The sequence below is a fragment of the Mirounga angustirostris genome, unplaced genomic scaffold, assembly GCF_029215605.1.
Source record: "Mirounga angustirostris isolate CCGP_5_RB_7025 unplaced genomic scaffold, mMirAng1.0.hap1 SCAF_8, whole genome shotgun sequence".
Lineage (NCBI taxonomy): Eukaryota > Metazoa > Chordata > Mammalia > Carnivora > Phocidae > Mirounga > Mirounga angustirostris.
Window position 1 is genome coordinate 130744155 of NW_026991716.1, and position 17186 is coordinate 130761340.

At 39.8% G+C, this 17186-nt stretch overlaps 1 protein-coding gene across 3 annotated transcripts in view; it reads left to right on the plus strand.

The window, feature by feature from the left end:
* The window catches only part of CCDC170 (coiled-coil domain containing 170), a 103783-nt gene that overhangs the window by 54375 nt on the left and 32222 nt on the right, over positions 1 to 17186 (plus strand). For all 3 annotated transcript variants that reach the window (XM_045865756.3, XM_045865758.3, XM_045865755.3), the window contains 2 exons: positions 8212 to 8529; positions 16532 to 16732. In XM_045865756.3, the coding sequence (XP_045721712.3) occupies positions 8212 to 8529; positions 16532 to 16732 (519 nt within the window). The remainder of the gene's footprint in view (positions 1 to 8211; positions 8530 to 16531; positions 16733 to 17186) is intronic.

The following is a 17186-nucleotide window of genomic DNA, read 5'->3' on the forward strand; positions in this document are numbered from 1 at the left end:
ATTTTGCTATCATCAGTAATCCCTTTCCATGTGTAGGGTCACAGCTATATCCTACATATCTGTCTGATGCCAAGTTATTTGTTGTCAAGTCAGTAGGACAAGAACAGTAAGTAGCTATGCAAATTTCCTCAGTGAATGAATAACTTGAATTTGATTACAAATAGTAATTATTAAAGTATCAAGCCTTGAAAATTAGGCAGAATTTAATATTTACCTATAAGAAAGCATTTCTGAAGATAAGCAGTAGGAAATGAAAATGTGTTATAAGAGCACATTAAAAAAAATGGGACTTATTTCTTATATGTATCTTTACTTGTAAATAATGCAATGTTGTTCAGACTTGGAAACACATTCATTTTGGGATGAAGTTCCTGCCAAAATAATAAAAATTGTAAAAAAAAAATATGGGCGATAAAAAACTTGAGGTCTTTTTAAAGTGCTCATTCATAGGATTATGACTCCAAAGATTGACTACCGAAAATACTGTCAAGTCGTTTTACTGACACATTAATGGTCTCAGGAAGAGTCTTCATAATGCCTTCTAAAGCTCTGTTTTTGCGGTAGGGAACTTACTTTATTAGTGAAGCCCAGAATGACTGCGGAAGTAGTAGTATTTGCAGGCTGGGGTCCTGTTTTTACAAGACTCAACTTTTCTCATTTTCTTAATTGCTCTATTTACTTTATGACTTTTACTTTATGAAAATTTCCCAAATGAAAATCCAGGTGATTTATTATATATATGGAAAATACATTATTTGAAAATCTTAAGTAGTTAATATTGAAGTATGTTTTAACAACTATCAAAGATTGGCACTTTTTCTTTCAGTTATTTTGAAATAATCCAGTGTTGAAAAGAGTATGCACTTCCCCTAAAACAAGCCACACACACATTTCCTATGGGCCATACAAGTTCATATCACCAGATCAGAAACTAAACTTACTTATGGGATTTCAGACAGCTTATTTTCCTTCATGCTGTTCACATTACCTTTAATTCTGGTAGCTAGAATTGAAGCTAAGAAAGAATATTGGTTTTGGAGTCAGGCAGGTCTGGTTTGGAAGGATGTCCTTTCTGCTTGTTTGGTTTGTTACCATGAAGTAGCGAATGGAAGAGAGAACAGCCTGAGACAGTTCACAGGGAGTAGAGTGGTTAAGAGGCTAGGCTCTCAGGTTTTTATCTGGGCTCCAGAATCATTTGGCTATGTGATCTGAGGCATATGATCTTACCTCTTGGAACCTCAGTTTCTTGTCTGTAAACAGAAAAATAATTTAAGGATCCATCTCTTAAAATTATTCTTAGCACTGGATGACATAATATACACGAAGTACTCAGGACATGCCCATCACATAATTGATGCTCAGTGTTTTTATTTCCTTTTCCTAATTAATTTACGTTTACCCAGGGATCCAAAGAAACAAATTTATTTTAAGGGTATAGGCATATGGAAATAAGTTCCTGGAAGTGAGGACTTTATTAGATAGGATAAATTACCAAAGAAATTGAAGGTCTCTTGACAATCCTGGAATCATGATGTTGGAAGTGACCTTAAGGTCTTTTAGAATCTAGATCATGTAACCCTCTATGTGAAATCAGAATCATCTTTAAAATGTCACTGTCTAGCTAGTTTCCAGCCTTCACTTGAACTCTTCCATAGACAGGGAGCCCACTACTGAACAAGGAGGTCCATATTCTCTATATAGTTTTTTTTTTTTTTAAAGATTTATTTGAGAGAGAGAGAGAGACAGAGAACAGGTGGGAGGAGCAGAGGGACAGGGAGAGGGAGAGAGAATCCCAGGCAGACTCTGTGCTGAGTGTGGAGCCCAAATGCAGGGATTGATCCCACAACCATGAGATCATGACCTGAGCCAAAATCAAGAGTCGACCACTCAACCGACTGCACCACCCAGGCAGCCCTCTCTGTATAGTTCTAATTGTTTGACAGTTCTTCATTATAGTAAGTCAGGATCAGAATCCCCATAATTTACATCCTCATCATGGTTCTGTCTTCATGAAACTTCATAGAATAAATTGAAATCTTTTTCTTATGGCTAACTTTAAAGCATTTGAAGACATTTATCATGGATTTCTAAGTCTTTTCTTTTGGCTAAGTATTCTGTATCTCTCAAACTTTGAAACTTCTTTCTTATCATCTGTGAGGTTAGGAGAGTTCTAGCCTCTGGGTGAGGAATTAAAATGAAAATAAACACTAAAATCATATCTTCTCATATTATAAAAAATGAAACTGTTCATAAGACTCTGAAATAAAATTTAAAACCCTCTCTCCTTCCACTTCTAGTCTCACTGGGGCATTCCCATTTTAGCTTCTAACAGTTACCATTGAGACTTTAAAGGAATACATTTCTATTCTTGATTCACCAACGTGAGATGGTATTTTTAGACTTTTTGCTACAATGTGGAGGAATTTAATGCCTTTTACTTTTTTACTTCCCTCTCTCTACTTCCCAGTTTTACTTTATTATTGTATTTACATTGTCAAGGTTTATAATATTTACATTCTGTTCTGTAACTATAAGTCTTCCATGCTTTGCCTTTAGATTCATTCTATGCATTCAAAATAAATTAAAACAGCATTTTAAATAGCACAATTACATAAATGTTTTTATTATGGGTGTAATGCTAGTATGTGATGCTGAACCCATTCCATTTTGACATGGCCCTCTTAAAAGTTCCAGCTGGGAACTGTCCATGGTCCTCCAGGCACAATCTGACCAGTTCAGAGCAGAGCGTTTGTAGTACTATAGTGAAGCCCAGAACACACTGGCCTCACGGGCAGCTAAATTCATTGTCAACTTGTATTGTGTTTGTCAATAATGAGAATTTCAAACTTACACTGAATTTTTATTATTTTTCAAGGTTGATGATGTCAGTGGGACAGCCTAAGGGGTGTGTATGTCTGTGTGTGTGTTCCTATCACTATTGACTCAGCACTTTAAATGGACCAGAATTTCCTGGATGTTTTCATAGTTGTCTCTGCTCTGTCATATCTTCCTTCCATTTCTAGCCCCCCAGCTACAGGTCCTTTCTCTAGAGATGATCAGAACTGGCAGTCGCTTGTGCTTATTTCTAGAGAGATGCTCTTTTTACAATGGCACTAGACACATGGTAGGCACCTTACTTTTTTCAATGACTGTATCTTGGAGTCTTCCATATCTTCCATATCAGTACATAAAAAATTTCCTCAGTTCTTTTTAGGAACTACATATGTTCTATGGTATAGATGTCTCATATTTGTTTAACTGGTCACATATCAGTGAATATTTGTGTAGTACCTGATCTTTTGCTGTATTGTAATGGAATAACTTAAAAAATTTTTTTTAAATTTTAATTCAGTTAATTAACATATAGAGTACTATTGGTTTCAGAGGTACAGGTCTGCGATTCATCAGTCTTATATAATACCCAGTGCCCATTACATCACATGTCCTCCTTAATGTCCATCCCTCAGTTACCCCATTCCGCCACCCCCCTCCCCTCCACAACCCTCAGTTTGTTTCCTATGATTAAGAGTCTCTTATGGTTTGTCTCCCTCTCTGGTTTCGTCTTGTTTTATCTTTTCCTTTCTTCCCCTATGATCCTCTGTTTTGTCTTAAATTCCACATATCAGTAAGATCATATGAATTATTGTCTTTCTGTGATTGACTTATTTCGCTTAGCATAAGACCCTCTAGTTGTAATGGAATAACTTTGCACATATGTCATTTTCCATATTCAGTAATCTATCCTGCAGATCTATTCTTGGGACTGGAATTGCAGGACCACAGGGTATGTGCATATTCTATTTTGTTAGATGTTTATACCAGAATTACACCTATCTACACTCCCACCAACAATGTATAAGAGCACATATTTGGGGAGAATTTCTGTGTTTATTTCTTAACTTTAAATGCAGTAGGTAAAAAAAATCAACTGGTTTTTCATTTTACAAAATTTTTTTTTAAAGATTTTTATTTATTTTTCAACAGAGAGAGAGACAGCGAGAGAGGGAACACAAGCAGGGGGAGTGGGAGAGGGAGAAGCAGCCTTCCCGCCGAGCAGGGAGCCCGATGTGGGACTCAATCCCAGGACGCTGGGATCATGACCTGAGCCGAAGGTGGAAGCCCAACTGACCCAGCCACCCGGGCATCCCATCATTTTACAAAAATTTTCTAAGGTTGGATGAATTAAACTCAAGCCAGAGGTTCTCCACCTGGATGATAATTAGGCATGTATTTTTGGTAGTTAGCAACATTAAAATAGGAAACAATTACATTTTAAAAACAAACCTTTGAATGGTTTTATCACATAATGCATTTAATTGGGAATTAACACAGGGATGCACACAATTGGGAAGGTAAATCGAATGCCTTAGTCATATTATTTACAAGTGCTTTTGTTCAAAGTGGTTGTGAAGGGGTCATTATTCATTTCTTGCATTGGTGGGACCAATGAAAAGTTAAAAAATTTGGTTAAACAAGTCATCCCTGTCACTGTCTCTCTAGGAGCTGTCCTCTTTTGCAAATGTGATTTCCTTTGTGGAGGTCAGCCCTGATTTTGCTCAGAGGGTGCTACTTGTTTCTTGTTCTGTGTGTCAGTGTGGTCTGACAGCAGTCCCCAGGGCCTGGCCAGTGATACTGATGTCACATTATTTGAGTGGGTCCTTGAGGTAGCCATGCAACCAGACTCCACTCCAGCGCTGGCTCTGCTAGCTCTGTGGGTAATTGCGTTTGTAGTCTGAGGACTTCTGTTTATAGCAGATCAGCCCCGTGCTCCTAAATCCTGAAGCACTTAATCAGAGCGCTGAGGCAGGGGCCATCCCTAAGGCCTTGCCCCTGGCTCCCCAGGCCTGCAGCTCACTGGGCTGAAATGGGTCCAGAAAAGAAATCTGGCCTGCTGCCACGTGCCACTATATTTTATGACCACAAATTCAGTTTTCTGATTTTTACCAGTCATAAAGGTTTGTGCTTTGGATTTGTTGGGGACTGTTTGGGCTCTTGTCTCAAAGGCAGGGAGACAATAGTCTGATATTGGGGTTGGAACAAATTCCTCATAGCTTGAATATTTTAACTGGTTTATTGGTCTCCTGGGGTAAGCTGCCAGTTGATTAGCACACTCCAAACTGACAGTAAGTCTGTAGTACTCAAGCATCTGATATATTTTTTTGTGTGTATTTTGAGGACCTTTTGTATGTGGTTAAAAATATCACTCTCTGGGTCATGGAAACTCCCTTTTGCATTAGGGGTTTTCTTTCCATATGATAGTTAACATAGAATATTCTAGAGGGCTTTAGGGCTTGGAGGGGATTAGAATTAATTTTCATCTCTACATCATTGAATTTGGGACCTTCAGTTTTCTAATTGCACGTTGGATGGTCATTTCTAAGTAAAGTAGGGGCCTAATTTATTATCACCAGTGCTGATACTGGTTACCTGAGTTGAGTAGCTATTGTATTACTATCTGAAAAGAGATCTGTAAAGTGTTAAAATACTGTATTTGTGATAAAGTGTCCTTGACTCTACTTTAAGAGCCATAATTTAATTAGCAGCAGTGGGGCTTCTCCACAAAGAGGACCGGTATCGAAAGGGAAGGGGGAAATGAAACTGTTGCTAGGACCTTGAGAAGCAAAGCGTTTCACGAAATAGGTTCCACAATTAGTTTAGCCATTACTTTTCTGAAAAGGCCAGTTTTCTTTAATGACCTATCCACACGCGATGACTTTTTATTTCAAATTGATGCCAGGGACTTCCTTGATTTAAAAAAATATCACCAGAAGGAAAAAAAAAGTAAGATATTCTCTTTTTAAAAAAAAGTAAAGAAGTAGACCCAGCAATTGAACTACTGGGTATTTACCCCAAAGATACACATGTAGTGATCCGAAGGGGCACGTGCACCCCAGTGTTTATAGCAGCAATGTCCACAATAGCCAAACTATGGAAAGAGCCAAGATGTCCATCGACAGATGAATGGATAAAGAAGTTGTGGTATATATATATATATAGATACACACACACACACACACACACACTAGAATATTATGCAGCCATCAAAAAAAATGAAACCTTGCCATTTGCAACAACGTGGATGAAACTAGAGGGTATTATGCAAGCGAAATAAGTCAATCAGAAAAAGACAAGTATCATATGATCTCACTGATATGAAGATTTGAGAAACAAGACAGAGGATCATAGAAGAGAAGGAAAAATGAAACAAGATGAAACCAGAGAGGGAGACAAACCATAAGAGACTCTTAATCTCTGTGTAAGACTGATGAATCACAGACCTGTACCCCTGAAACAAATAATACATTATATGCTAATAAAAAAATTTTTTTTAAAGCAGGCTTATATGATAACCAATGATAACCTGTTTTTTGCAAGCCTAAATTGGGGGTGCATCTTTTAAAATAAGGGTTTAAAAAAAACTTTGCAGATGATTATCTTGGTGTACTTGAGAGAAGATGCACAGGCATAAAATCATTTGTCTTAGTGTCTTCCTGTCTCTCACCCAGGGTATTTGTCTTTCTCTCTACTTGCTAAGAACAGGAAATCGCAAAAATAAAGATTTAATTGGTTAAAAAGAAAAGAAAAGAAGTAGCATTTCAAAGAACATCTTTCTTGTCTCCAAGCTGTTGGTGGAGATAAATTCCTTCTGAAGTTCAGTTCTGGTGCAAAAGGGATGAGTGCATTTTAACTGATAGCCTGAAATGTTACTGGCCTCTTTAGACATGGAATCTACTATTCAAAGATAGTGTTTCTTTTTTGTTGCTTTCGACCCTAACATGCTATTTGTAATAAATAACAAATTTTCTTTCTTTATTTTTTTGCCACTTACCTAGGCTACAGTACTGTAGCAGTGCTGGTTAACAAGTTGCTTATTCTTATTTAATGTGAACTTGGGTATTTTAGAAATCCCTGTCAACAAGTTGCTTTATTTATTTATTTATTTATTTTTATTTATTTATTTATTTATTTATTTATTTTTAAGATTTTATTTATTTATTTGACAGAGAAAGACACAGCAAGAGAGGGAACACAAACGGGGAGTGGGAGAGGGAGAAGCAGACTCCCTGCCGAACAGGGAGCCCGATGCGGGACTCGATCCTGGGACTCCAGGATCATGACCTGAGCCGAAGGCAGTCGCTTAACCAACGGAGCCACCCAGGCGCCCTATATTTATTTATTTTTTTAAAGATTTTATTTATTTATTTGAGACAGAATGAGAGAGACAGAGAGCACATGAGAGGGGAAAGGGTCAGAGGGAGAAGCAGGCTCCCCGCCGAGCAGGGAGCCTGATGCAGGACTCGATCCAGGGACTCCAGGATCATGACCTGAGCCGAAGGCAGTCGCCCAACCAACTGAGCCACCTAGGCGCCCCAACAAGTTGCTTTTTTTAAATCACTTTTCAAGATGCCCCTTTTATGCCTCTTTGGACCCTTCTAGATTATAGTAAATAGAAGTAGGTGCACAGGTAGCCTCCCTTATGCCCTTCATTTATTTTTGTGGCCCTAACAATACACGTTATATCCTTTCAAATTATTATTCTCAGTGTGGTACTTTATTTCCCTCTCCTTTAAATCTCCCACCCACTGAATGGCTGGATATTTCTCTCTCTCTTCTTCAGGTTCTATCCATTTTATGAGACAAGGAGATACACAGTAAATGAATGTTGAAAGAAAGATCTGATTTCCCTTTATGCAGTGATGTTTTTATGAAAACACTACTCTATTTAGAATAGTATTAAGGAGGCATCTTTATTCAGACAATTCTTAGCGCATAGGACACTTTTAGTAGGTAGGACTCTGAAAGTTTACTGTTTAGTCAGAATCAATTTCCATGTATGTCAAGCTCTAGAGCAGATAATTCTGTAAACATTTTCTATCTATGGATTGCTTCTTACCAGCATGCTAGCCAGCAATTTGTTTTTATTAACTCTTTCTCAAGGTCCACACAGAAAAGGCTTACCAGTCAGTGTCCTTCTTTTCCTAGCTCTGGCTTTACATCCCTTCTCTTTCTTAGACCCCTACAGTTAGCTGACATTGCCTTTACAATTCAATAACTTCAGGAAAAGATGGTGGGGAGCTTACAGTTAAACAGGGAATGTAAAGAATTAATCCTAAATCCATGAAGTCTGTAAGCAAGGTAAATAAAAAGCAAACGCGGGTGTCCCTCAGTGGCTGCTAAGGTTCCTGTCTTCACTGTCTGTAATTGTTTCAGGACTTGCTCCATGCTGTAGAGACCAAAGAAGTTCTTGAAAGGGAAGTCAGGATCCTCCAAGAAAGGCTGCTTGCTGGCCAGCGGGTCTGGGATGCTTCGAAGCAGGAGCTGAGCCTCTTGAAGAAAAGATCTTGTGAGTTGGAGAAGAGTCTGGAGGCCAGTCTGGATGCGGCTGCAGCCTCGCGAACCCAGTACTCCTCATTTAGGGAGGCAGTCGCCGCCCTGCTTAGAGGCAGCGGGGACACGACGGGGCCCACGGAGGATGCCATTGTGGAAAGGATCCGAGAAATGACCAGCCAGGAAGAGAGCAGGAAAAGGGTGAGTGGGAGGTGGCCGCTTGTAAGATTCTTGAGGACAGTAATTTGCTGGATCATTTAAATGTGGCTTTTATTACTTTCAATTATATAGCATACTTTGGGAGCCTGGAGAGTCACTTAAGTGACAGCTGACTACGATGTGGGTTCTGGAGTCAGAGCTACGTGTGCTCAATCCTGTCTCTGCTGCACACTTGCTCACTCTAGGTGTGACGTGGGCAGGGTCCTAAGGTGACAGCCTCTGAGATTGTGTTTTCTCATCCACTGGACAGGGAAGGCTCTGGGGCCACACCCCTCATCTGAACCCGCCGGGGGCTGGTGTATTTTTGAATTCAGAATTTTTCAGGATTTTGAAAGGTAAAATAGTAACACAGAATGGTAATGGAGAGAACGCTCTTACACATTCCTCCTCAGTGGGGTCTGGGGCAGCATCCCATAATCAACCACATTCATCGTTCTGCAACAAAGCCCGTGGCGGCTCCATCGCGTGGACTGCACCAGGACCATAAGCTTCGTGGCACTTTGGGGTAGGGTTTGCTGCCAAATCCCATCAGGTCAAGCTTTATCAGCAAGTGAGTGATGGGAAAAGCCATCAGTTTTCAGATGCTTTGGGGTTTTGGAATTGCAGACAAGGTTTCCTAGACCTGGAAGAGTATCTGCTTCATAAGGTTATTGTTTGCTGAAAGCATTAAATGAAAAATAATGGTTATGAAGTCCTTAACACACTACCTGGCCAATAATGATGATAAATATTGACTCTTGCTGTCCCTGCTTCTCTTCTTCTCTGTCCTCCTCTTCATAGTGGTGCCTGAACAGTCTTTTAAGGGACTTATTTAACACATGGAGAAAGATGTTTTAATTCACATATGAGATTGAAGATTGTTGAATTTTGTTATCTTGTTTCTACTATTAATAATTCTCCTTTACTACATAGCTTTGCTTAGCTGTGTCAACGTCAACCTGACTCTTTAAATTACTATCAAATCCAAATTATTGAAGTCCTTATTAATGAGGTTTTAAAGTGAACAGTATCCAAATCCTAGGTATAATTCCATTGTGATCTGTTTCTTCCATGAGTTCATGCTGGTCCGAGGGAGAAATTGTATTTTTCCCTCCTTTGATGTTTCTAAAATACCCAGAGAAATCACTAATTCAGAGTTCGTGATTGAATTTGACAATTTCCTTTAATGATCAAACATTTTCAGTTCCCTTTAACAGTTCTCCAAAATTCAGGGTGCCTGGGTGGTGCAGTTGGTTAAGCATCCGGCTCTTGGTTTCAGCTCAGGTAGTGATCTCAGGGTTGTGAGATCAAGGCCCCAGTGGGGCTCCCTACTCAGCATGGAGTCTGCTTGAGGCTCTCTCTCCCTCTTCCTCTGTCCCCCTCCCTGCTCTCGTTCACTCTTTCTCTCTCTCAAATAAATAAATAAATCTTAAAAAAAATTCTCCAGAATTCATGTGTGTTCTTAGGAGCAACCCAAGTGACCCTTTTGTCCAAGTGTAGGATTCTTTTTATGGATATAAAATGGTCATCCTGTGACATGTGCAGGTCTCTGAGAGTAACTCAGTTTTTCTCGTGGTTGGTACTGGATTGGAGAAGAAAATTATTTCCAGGACTGAGAAATACTTCAGTCGGTTATTTACCTTGACTAGCAGGTACTTCAGTGTACTTCAATAGCTAATGGTTCTTCACCATTTTGTTTTATTGCTTCCCTCTTCTGTTTTCCCAAATGTTTTCCTCAAATTCTTTTAATTCAGCATGTGAAACATGGCATAAAATTGTCAGCATGATGTATATGTTTATTTTCTAAAGCAAAATGATGTAAATTGGTTAAGCTGGCTATTCCTCTCCCCAACCCCCCATAAAAATCGGAATGATTCAGAGTCTTTTTAGTGCCTTTGTCTGCCTCTTCTACCCTGTAATTTTTTTCAATAGCTGTTCTCACTATTTAAGAGCCTGAAATCAAGCATATAGCTGGGGTCTTGTGTGACTCATCTTTAAGTAAAATTAGGAGAAAATGGATTTCATATATTGTCTTAGAAATGTTTCTGAAGATTGGGAGATTTACAAATTGATGAACCTGTTTGTTGAGGAGGCTGTGCACCCCTGGACAGTTACCTTGGTTAAACACACACTCAGCAGTTGAGTAATACCCCCGGGGAGGCCCAAGGGTGGGTTTAGGCGGGGCCTGGCAAATTCGCCATTTCAGGTCGACTCCTACTTTCTGAACCTTGCTTTTCTTGTTTACCTTGTTGCTGTTCATTTTGACTCTCCTGTGTTTGCAGTCCTCTGTAGAATTCAGGGCACCACCCACACTTTTTCAGTAAGTCATTTCTGCTTGTTCCTTGCTTTTCTGCTTATAGCAAAACCAAATTCTCTTTTTAAAAGCGCTACCAGATCTTGGAGTAGGGTTTCTCAGGCTTGGCCCTATTGACATTTCAGGCTGGATAATCCTTTGTCGTGGGCCCGTTCTGTACACTGTAGGGTATAGAGCGGCATCTCTGGCTTCTGCCCACTAGGTACCAGTTGCACCATTTCCCCTCAATTTGTAACAACCAAAGATGCCGCCAGACAAATATCCCTGGAGGGTAAGATTATCGCCAGTTGGAAACCGCTCTCCTAGAGGAATGCCCTACTGTTGGGTTCCTAGGAATTCTAAATGAGTGTAGATGTTATTTAGCCCTGAAATTTCAGTACCCTTGTAACAGGTGTTTTTGAAATAATGATGTCTTGCACATGACAGAAAGTTGCGACATTTTCAGATTTTAGTGTGGAATTTCAAGGCAAACATTTTTCTCTTGCTTTTAGATGTTTCCTAGCTGCTAATCATCTGGATGAGAAATGATTATGTACAGAGAGGACATGATTATGATTGATTTCTATGTCATTTCTTTTTCTTTTTTTTTTTTTTAAAGATTTTATTGATTTATTTGAGAGAGAGAGAATGAGAGAAAGCACATGAGAGGGGGGAGGGTCAGAGGGAGAAGCAGACTCCCTGCCGAGCAGGGAGCCCGATGCGGGACTCGATCCAGGGACTCCAGGATCATGACCTGAGCCGAAGGCAGTTGCTTAACCAACTGAGCCACCCAGGCGCCCCTGTCATTTCTTAAGTTAAAGATAATTCATACAAGCTCAGAAATGTTTATCTAGACAGCTCTTTTGTTCTTCTTTAGGCACACATAAGGCTTTCTTTCCTCTGCTGGAGTGTTTCTTGGTTCAGTGGCTCTCTGGGAGCCGTGGGGATCCAGCCTGATGCCCTAAAGGACCTGAGATGAGCTCCACACACCCCCCTGCTCCCTCATCTGATCTAATCATTCTGCTCTCTTCTTAATCCTCCAATACACTAAATCAAACATTTACCTAGAAGCTTTGGCAGTCTCCCACTACATTTCATTGCCCCAAATTATGTCATATGGCCACTCCTGGTGACAGGGCCGTCTGGGAGAGTGAAAAGGTAGAGATTTTGGTTCTTCCAGCATCACAGTATAGTAATATCCTAGGATGGCCATAACAAAGTACCACTAACTTGGTGGCTTAAACAATAGAGGTGTGTTGTCTCCTAATTCTGGAGGCTAGAAGTCTAAAATCATGGTGGATTCGTTCCTTCCGAGGCTGTGAGGGAGAATCTGTTTCGGGTTTTTCGCCTAGCTTCTGGTAGCCTCAGGTAGTCCTTGGCTTATGGATGGAATTCTCTCTGTATCTTCACATTATTTTCCCTCTATTTGTGTGTGTCTCTGTGTCCCAATTTTTCCTTTCTTTGTAAGGACACCAGTCGTATTGCATTAGGACCCAGGTCTGTAAAGACTCTATTTCCAAATAAGGGCACATTCTGAGGTACTGGGGGACTTGAACATACCTCTTTGTTGGAGGACCCAATTTAACCTGTAGCAAAAGTGGACATGCACAAAGGTGGAGGGAGTGGGGACAGCCAGTCAATAAGGTTACGCAAACAAACTGATAAGAAGGAAAAAAAAATTGATTGATATTTTATTGCTGGTTCCTGACAACATAGTTTATATATTTCCTCAGTAAAAGTTATAGCTTGAATAAGGAGAAAAGAGTTTTATGTCCAAAAGGCACTGGTCCTTAAGTGACCCAAGTGGCTCTTCCTCAGTTTAGAACTCTTGTCTTCCATTTGGTTTAATCTTAGGGCAAAAGTGCCTCTCTGGTGAAATCAACAACTACTTGTCCTTCGCAAGTGAATTAATTCTTTTAGGGCATTATGACTTCACTTCCAAAAAACAGGCTGCTTGTTGTTGAAGAATAATTTACTTCCGTGCCTTTTTTGTTTTATGAAGTATGTTTTCTTTACTATAATCCAACCCCCCCCCCGCCCCCCCGCCATTCCCTACATCGCTAGTGTTGAAATCCCTGGCACATTTTGTCCCACGGAATATCAGGGATATGTTAACAGATGATACTAAGAAAAAGAAGAAAAAAAATAAAGAAAGAAAAGCTTACTGATTCTTTGGAGTTCTTGGTGTTAAAAATACAACCCATCTTTACAGTTTTGGCAAGACACGTATATTCACCCAGGCACCCATTTGATGTTCCCAAGAACCGAGTCAGATTGGGATGTTAATTTATTTGAATAAATCTATGTACATTTAGCTCTGAGAAAAAAATGGTGTTCTCACATGTACCGAGACCTAACTAAGCTCAGTTCTTTGTCGCCTAGAATGTGGAGAGCTTCTCAGCTGTTTGCTCCTCTCTGGACACAAGAATTTTTGGCAGGGCAGTTTATAGATTCTGCATGGTTCAGCCATCTCCATACTGGTGGTTTTAAAAGTTATACTATGCTGGGGCACCTGGGTGGCTCAGTCGTTAAGCGTCTGCCTTCGGCTCAGGTCATGATCCCAGGGTCCTGGGATGGAGCCCCGCGTTGGGCTCCCTGCTCGGCGGGAAACCTGCTTCTCCCTCTCCCACTCCCCCTGCTTGTGTTCCCTCTCTCGCTGTCTTTCTTTGTCAGATAAATAAATAAAATCTTAAAAAAAAAAGTTATACTATGCTGAGTCTTCAAGTTCCATGGAACCCTCTTGGGTCCACTCAGGGTGAGGATCCAGGAGGAACCCTTTCACCTTTGATTTAGCACATTGTCCCGTATTTGTGCTTCCCAGAAAGGTTTTCAGTTGAAAAACAGGTTCTATGGGCTGCCAGTGGTTTGAGAAACATGAAAAAGGACAATTCCTGCAGGGCCCCTTTAACTCTTTATGACAAAAGCATAGGACCGACTCAACCAACATACTGGGGTAGAAATACTGATGATCAGAATGAATGCAGTGCGTTGAACTTCAGTTGGGTGTGCAATACTGTGCTACTCACATTATCTAAGTTATCATCTGATCATCAAAGCAAAGACGCTGAGTTTCAGAGAGGTTAAGTACTTGCTTCAGTTCACATGCTGGTGAGGAGTAGAATGGGCACTCGAGACCAGGACTCTCTGACTCCAAAGACCCCGTGCCACAGTCTGGTCTCCATCAAGATGTCCTCTTCTTTCTTCAGGGTCATTAACACTGCCTTAGTTTAACTTCCTGTAGGTGCCTGAAGGGTCATCTTCAAAATGGAGTCTTTACTGATCAATCTCTATGGCAGGCATTGCTTTCTTCGGGGAAATACATACAGATAATGTAATATCTGTAAACGGCACCCCCCTCTCCCAAGGCCGTATTTTGGGGTGTTGTTTGATGGCTGTTGTTTTGTAAGTTACTTTGTGTATTGTACCAAGACTCTTGCATTAAGATCACACCTATTATCAGTTAAGTGCTGATGGTAGGAAAAAACAACCTGAGGTTCTCGGAGGCTCATACTCTGTAATTAAATTTGAAATTCCCTTGGAGAATATAATTCCTTTGATGTGGTGCTAAGCAGCTTGCCACCAAATACTTGATTTCAAGTACCCATAGCAGTACAGAATTAATTGAATTACAGACCGGGGACCTTGAGAACCATGGAAGCACAGGATTAGAGCATTTAGAGATTCGATAGTGTAACATTCCTGATTGTAGCCCTTCAGTCCACTCCATAACACTGTTAACACATGGTTGGCCAATTTCTTACCATCTCCAGTGACTAGGAATCCACTGCCAGACATGGGAAGATGCTTAAAATATCAGGTAAACACAAAGACGTAAAATTGCAAATATAGTATCTCAACTCTGTTTTAACAGTGCATAAAAATAGATTTAAATATAGAGCAGGAGGGAAAGAGAGAGAGAAAGAATCTTAAGCAGACTCCATGCCCAGCATGGAACCCAATGTGAGGCTCGATCTCACAACCCCGAGATCATGACCTGAGCTGAAATTAAGAGTCGGACACTTAACTGATTGAGCAACCCCAGTACCCTATTTGAAAACATTAATAGTTGTTCTCTCTGGGTGGGGATTATTTCTTTTTCTTATTTATACTTTTTAAAATCCTTAATGAATCTTTTATAGTGGGCATGTATTACTTTGTAATTATGGGGACCAGGAGAAATTCTTCCTTATACTGAAGTGGAATTATTTCTCTGATTTATATCTGTTGGTCCTTAAGCTCTGAGGGCTCAGAACAAACCTTATTATTCTTCCATATAATAGCCTTTCAAAATATTTGAGGATGGCTTGAGTGTCTTCTTGCTTTTAAAAATGATTATTGATAGGAGTGCCTGGCTGGCTTAGTTGGTAGAGCATGCGGCCCTTGATCTCAGGGTCATGAGTTTGAGCCCCACATTGGGCGTGGAGCCTATTTAAAAAAACAAAACAAAATGGTTATAGATAGATAAGCAGAATTTTTTTTAACTGAAATTGTAAACCTGAAACCATCAAGTTATTTCAATTTAAAAAAATTATTTTTAAAGATTTTATTTTATTTATTTGAGAGAGAGAGAGAGTACACAAGTGGGGGGAGGGGCAGAGGGGGAGGGATAAGCAGACTCCCGTCTAAGCAGGGAGCCTGACATGGGGCTTGATTCCAGGACCCTGAGATCAGGACCTGAGCCGAAGGCAGATGCTTAACTGACTGAGCCCCCCCAGATGCCCCAAATTATTTCAATTTTGCAAGAATGGTACTGAGTATTATGTAAATATCTATTTTTTTTCTTTTCCTCTTCTGAAACAAACCATCAAAACAAAACAAATTTATCACCCCAAACTTGGTGTTTTTATAGAATTCAATGTTTCATGAAAACTGGATTTGGTAGAATCAATTTGATTATTCTCAGAGCGTACCTGAGGTGTTTGGTAAACTAATGTTCTTGGTTAAAGGAATATCAGGACAGAGAGAAACTTCAGGAAGGGATGGAAGCATTGGGCAAGTGAGGGGTGTGTGGAGGGAAGTGGGGCCTTTAATGGAGAAACTGATTTCATTTTGTAGGAGAGGAGGTAGCAATCAGATTCTCCTGCCTTCTTGTACATAGAGTTGCTGTGTTAAATTTGACCTCTCAAATGCTAAAATGATAACATCACTACTTAAGTACACAGCACAGAAACAGCATCGCCGGAGTTTGGTGCATGAGTAACCAATATTCAATGGAAAATTTAAAAAAAGCTTGAAAAATTATCTTTATGCACTTGAATTCCCGATAAATTTATTATCAAAACTAACTCACTGTATAATCTTTAATCCACTATATCTGGTGGAAGAATTTCTCTGGAGAATGACACTTACATAGGTTTAAAAGCACTTTCTGTCTGAACTTTTTTTTTTCAAGCTTTAAGCTTTGAAAGTCCTAAATGAATGGCAGTTTTAGGGGTAAGTCAATATGATCCATAAAATTTCTCAAGTAACCTGTTTAAGGAATTATATAAAAATTAAAAATACCAATAGAAATATTTTATTAGATAATGAATGCATATTTATTTCAAGGAGAGGCAAAGACAGCTATCAAATTACCTGTTTTTTAATTTAATTTTTACAAAGAATCTGGAAGTTGGTGTTATAAATAGTTATGTTGCTTGGGCTGAGCACTAGATTTTAACACTTTGTTGCATTGAAAACAAGGCTTATCCTTGTCTGTTTCTTTGTTTCCAGATGGTTTCCCAGCTTGAAGCCCGAATATCTGAGCTTGTGGACCAGTTGGGAAATGAATCTGGGTTTCACCAGAAAGCTCTACAGAGAGCCCAGAAAGCAGAAAACAAGTTGGAGACTCTTCAGGGTCAGCTGACACAGCTGGAGGGAGAGCTGGTTTCTGGAGATGTTTTGCGGGATCACTTGAATTTTGAGAAACAAAAAGTAATAACCTGACGGTATATCCATGGGTAGGAACATCTGTTGCAGTGTAAAATTTTACCTGAAAATATTCCGAATTTTATAGTATTTCAGTAGAATGGTTACGTCTGAGGAATGAGGAAATGTCAAGGAACAACCGATACTGTTTTGGGGGATCTTCCCATTCTTGGGGGCTTTCTTGAGTCAAATTAATCCAGTTAAACTCATCATACATGAGACCCTGATGGTTTGAGGGCTAAGGTATGAATAACACACAGGTCTTGATCATAAAATCTCATAAAAGTCTTGATCATAAAAGGCTCTTGATCATAAAAGGCTCATCATTCAGTAGAGGAGGCCGACATTCTAGTAATCTGCTATGATGGTGAAGCTGTACGTGTTGTAAGAGATGGATTGATTGATGAAATGCTGTAGGAATTCAGTGAAGGGAATGATAACTTCTGGATAAGGGGAGGAT